The sequence below is a fragment of the Sphaeroforma arctica genome (assembly GCF_001186125.1).
Source record: "Sphaeroforma arctica JP610 unplaced genomic scaffold supercont1.1756, whole genome shotgun sequence".
Lineage (NCBI taxonomy): Eukaryota > Ichthyosporea > Ichthyophonida > Sphaeroforma > Sphaeroforma arctica.
This window is the reverse complement of record NW_014038802.1, coordinates 1-3,535: the sequence shown is the minus strand read 5'-3', so window position 1 is coordinate 3,535 and position 3,535 is coordinate 1. Positions and strand designations below refer to the sequence as shown.

Below are 3,535 nucleotides of genomic sequence, written 5' to 3'. Positions count from 1 at the left end.
TATATATATATATATATATACGTAATTGCTTCTCAGGTATTGCGACGGTTTGCCTGGACTGTGGACATGCCGGACATACGCAACATATGCTACGCTGGTTTCAAAAGCAGAGCCGGTGTCCGAAGGGCTGCGGGTGCAACTGCTCGCGCATGGTAGGCGGTGGTACAAAGACAGACAGGATACGCGCATGACAGTCTTCTAATGAACGTGTATATGTACATCCCTTGAGTTACACTAGTTTCTAGTTGCGCAAGTGCGGGCGGATGGAGGTTATCCCGGGGTGCGCCCGAGGGAATTTGGCCTAGAGTCTGTCTGGTAGCAGGCAGTGGTACGGAGAAAGACGAGATATGCACGTGACAGCTGCAAGTACCCGCTTTCGTGGGAGGTGGTATAGGGATACATCATATATACCCATGGTACTATAAAACGGCTGCTTCATCTGTTTATCGAATGCACATGTACAGCGCAAGGCTCGTATATCATTATTAAACACAGCCTGTGAGTGGTGATTTCCAGAGATGATGTCGAGACCACAATGTCTAAATGAATTGGAATCAATCCTGGATCAAGTCTTTGCTTAAATCCCGAATCATGTAGGTCGGAACGGACAGTTATAGTGCTGTAGTGTTATTTGCGAACACATACAGATTACAAAGCTCATTTTGGGATCATAGGTAGCAATCCTATAGTGAAAGCTGTAGCAGGACTTTCCGAGCAATAGCCAATACAGCGGAATATAGTTAAAGCCATGATATGGCATTCGATAGGAATTGTTACGTTGACGTCACCACCGCTTGAGACATCTACTTGACCTCACCGGTGTTGTCTGTAGCCGACTTGTTTGTTTCGCTTTGTGAGAGTGCTGTAATTAGCAGTGCTTCGTATCAGAGGCGTTCTCGAGATATCTTGTGCTGAGTTTGGGGTTGATTTGCTATCTGCATGCAGGCTGTGTATGCGTTAGTTGCAATAGACGGAGACGTGTAATACCGCACACTCTTGCCGCACGGAACTAGAGATTTGGGGCCTGTGACTCTGGAGCCAATTTAACACGAACATCAATTAATATATCCTCGTTGGCGTATGGAAGCATGAAACTCTGCCAAACACACATAACTGTGTACAATCCCTACGTAGATACTTGTATGCACGTTTTTTATAACAGGTACAAGTGTACGCCAATGCTAAGGGAAGGCGTAAGGGTTTGAGTGAAGATACCGATATATGTTATATGAACCAGTGAAAGTAATCGTAAGGTCTACTTTAGAATTTTACCCCGTGTAATGGCAGACAACAATACGGATACTGATTCATAACCTGAACTCTATCATAAAACATTTAAGCTTTAGTATGCCAGGAATAGAACAGGGAGTGCAGAATTTGGTTGCTCCAGGTGGTTCCCATTCGCGACCGTCAAAGGTCACACTCAACTACAGAGGCAGCCTGTGCCAAATAAAGTGGGCTGAATTCACTAACAACATCACTAGACCATCTAAGACACGTCCCATTTATCTCGAAGCATTGCTACACAACTACAATGTCATACATATACGGGCTTTCAATTAAGATTCATATGTGAGACCTGGAAGCACTCTAGCACATGTTCGGTTTACTACCGGCAATTTTGATCCGTAGCGATAGTGGCGAGATTTTAATACAGCAAACCGATAGAATAGGTAATGAACTCTCATCCCAGATTTACAGTTCATAAGCCATACACTGCTTGGTCCTCGCACTACGCCATACATAGGGCAACTATGAGACCTCAACTCCGAATTTACCCTCTACCAATTGCACACCCTAAAATGTGGCCATCTCGTCTATCTCAGATACGCCACACTTGCCTACGGATATTACCACCCGATATCCGGGATTCCAAAACGGTTTCTACACGGAATCGGTGATTAACATCAGCGGTGTGGCCTATCCATCAGTGCCGTGCTGAGATTGAATCTGTTGGCACATAACGCATTCGTCACCGACTGACTCGACCAATATATGCACTGGCGAGCACACCAAGACGCTTCTGTTGCACTACTTTCGCAAGGAGCTTCTGTTGCACTACTTTCCTAAGAAGCTTCTGTTACAATACATTAGCTTGGTCGTAGCTGCACAGAAACCTCTTCTACAACTGCCCCCCCAACAGCTCGACAACGCGGTCACTTGCGATCGCACCCCGAATCTGAGTCGTTGGTGTCACTTTGTGTTGGCTGCGTACATTTATATCCACGAATTCAACCGGTAGTTTCGGCTGGCTCGTACAACCCAATCATCTGGCCGTCTGGAGATCGTATAGAGGCTACCTATACCGTGAGTGTACAATTGTGAGGAAGACATGTGAGACTTAAGGGCAAGAAAGTGATCACATAACGCGCGATTTCGCCTATAGGAAAGGCTAGACTAAGCATGGTTTGGCGTGCAAGAGTTGTTATGGCTTATAAGGAAAAATGATTTCAGCTAGGAAGGTGGCAATCATGTGGCGGACCATAATTTAATAGGACTAGATTCTTGCTGACTTCCAATAAGCGTGCCTCGATCGTAGTGTACCGTATGAATAATATGATGCAACAGTCGAAACCATTGCTTGCATACAGAGTATGAGCAAACTGCTGTCAATCACTGCGTACGTATTTCACAGGCGCACTCGCAGGCTGTGGGGAAAAGATTAGAGAAAACACTGCGAACGCTTCTCTATATAACAAAGGTGCGTAATCACATACTTCCAACGACTCACAATGAACAAATCCTGCCAATGCCGAGTTAACGTATACAGTGAACATGGACATGGACATGCCTTGCCGTACAGTTGGTGTTTGATAGGTCCGTCCATTTGCGCACCCCCCATCATGGCAGCCGTCACCACCTCATTGACATCTGGCACGGTTACATTGATGAACGGGGAATACCCAGATCCCACAAATGACTCCCTTGAGAGTGGACAGGCAATTAATCGGTGCAAGTGTGTGCGAATAAACATTAGTACTATTGAATAAATTATATATTACTCTGAAGCCATTTTGACAACAGAATTTTTGTTGTAAATTCTGGCCATAATCTAGACCACATATCCGCGTCTCACTCGTAGTATGACGCAGCTGTTTATCGGCTATCACACATCGACAAATTGCACGTCATTATTCTCAAATCACTCATTTAATTGCCAGCTTTCTTGAAAATATACAATCTCGGTGACATGAAATTTATACTTGGGGGCGTGGCGGAGGTCTACAAATGTCTTCCTGTGAGAGTTCACATACCCCTGCACCTCTTTGATGGTAATCGTTGATCCTCCTTGCTCGCCCAATTCTACGAAACGGTCCGTTTGCAGGCTTATAGGAAGCCCGATGACCTGATTGGGACGCATGAAAAGTTGTTTAATAACTTTAATTTGGCTTGCAGAAAACAAAAGCACACAAGCTTACTTTAATATATATATATATATATATATATGTGTGTGTGTGCGTGTGCCTCTATATATATATATATATATATATATATATATATATATGTGTGTGTGTGTGTGTGTGTGTGTCGTACT

The 3,535-nt window shown here is 44.3% G+C and overlaps 1 protein-coding gene across 1 annotated transcript; it reads right to left on the bottom strand.

Annotated features, from left to right (window-relative positions):
* Positions 1 to 1,599: 1,599 nt before the first annotated feature.
* SARC_11560 (hypothetical protein) lies at positions 1,600 to 3,348 on the bottom strand (the record flags this gene model as incomplete). Its single annotated transcript, XM_014294351.1, has 3 exons — positions 1,600 to 2,300; positions 2,792 to 2,924; positions 3,255 to 3,348. Coding segments are annotated over 3 exons (296 nt in total), but the record flags the coding sequence as incomplete, so codon positions are not given.
* Between the last annotated feature and the right edge of the window lie 187 nt (positions 3,349 to 3,535).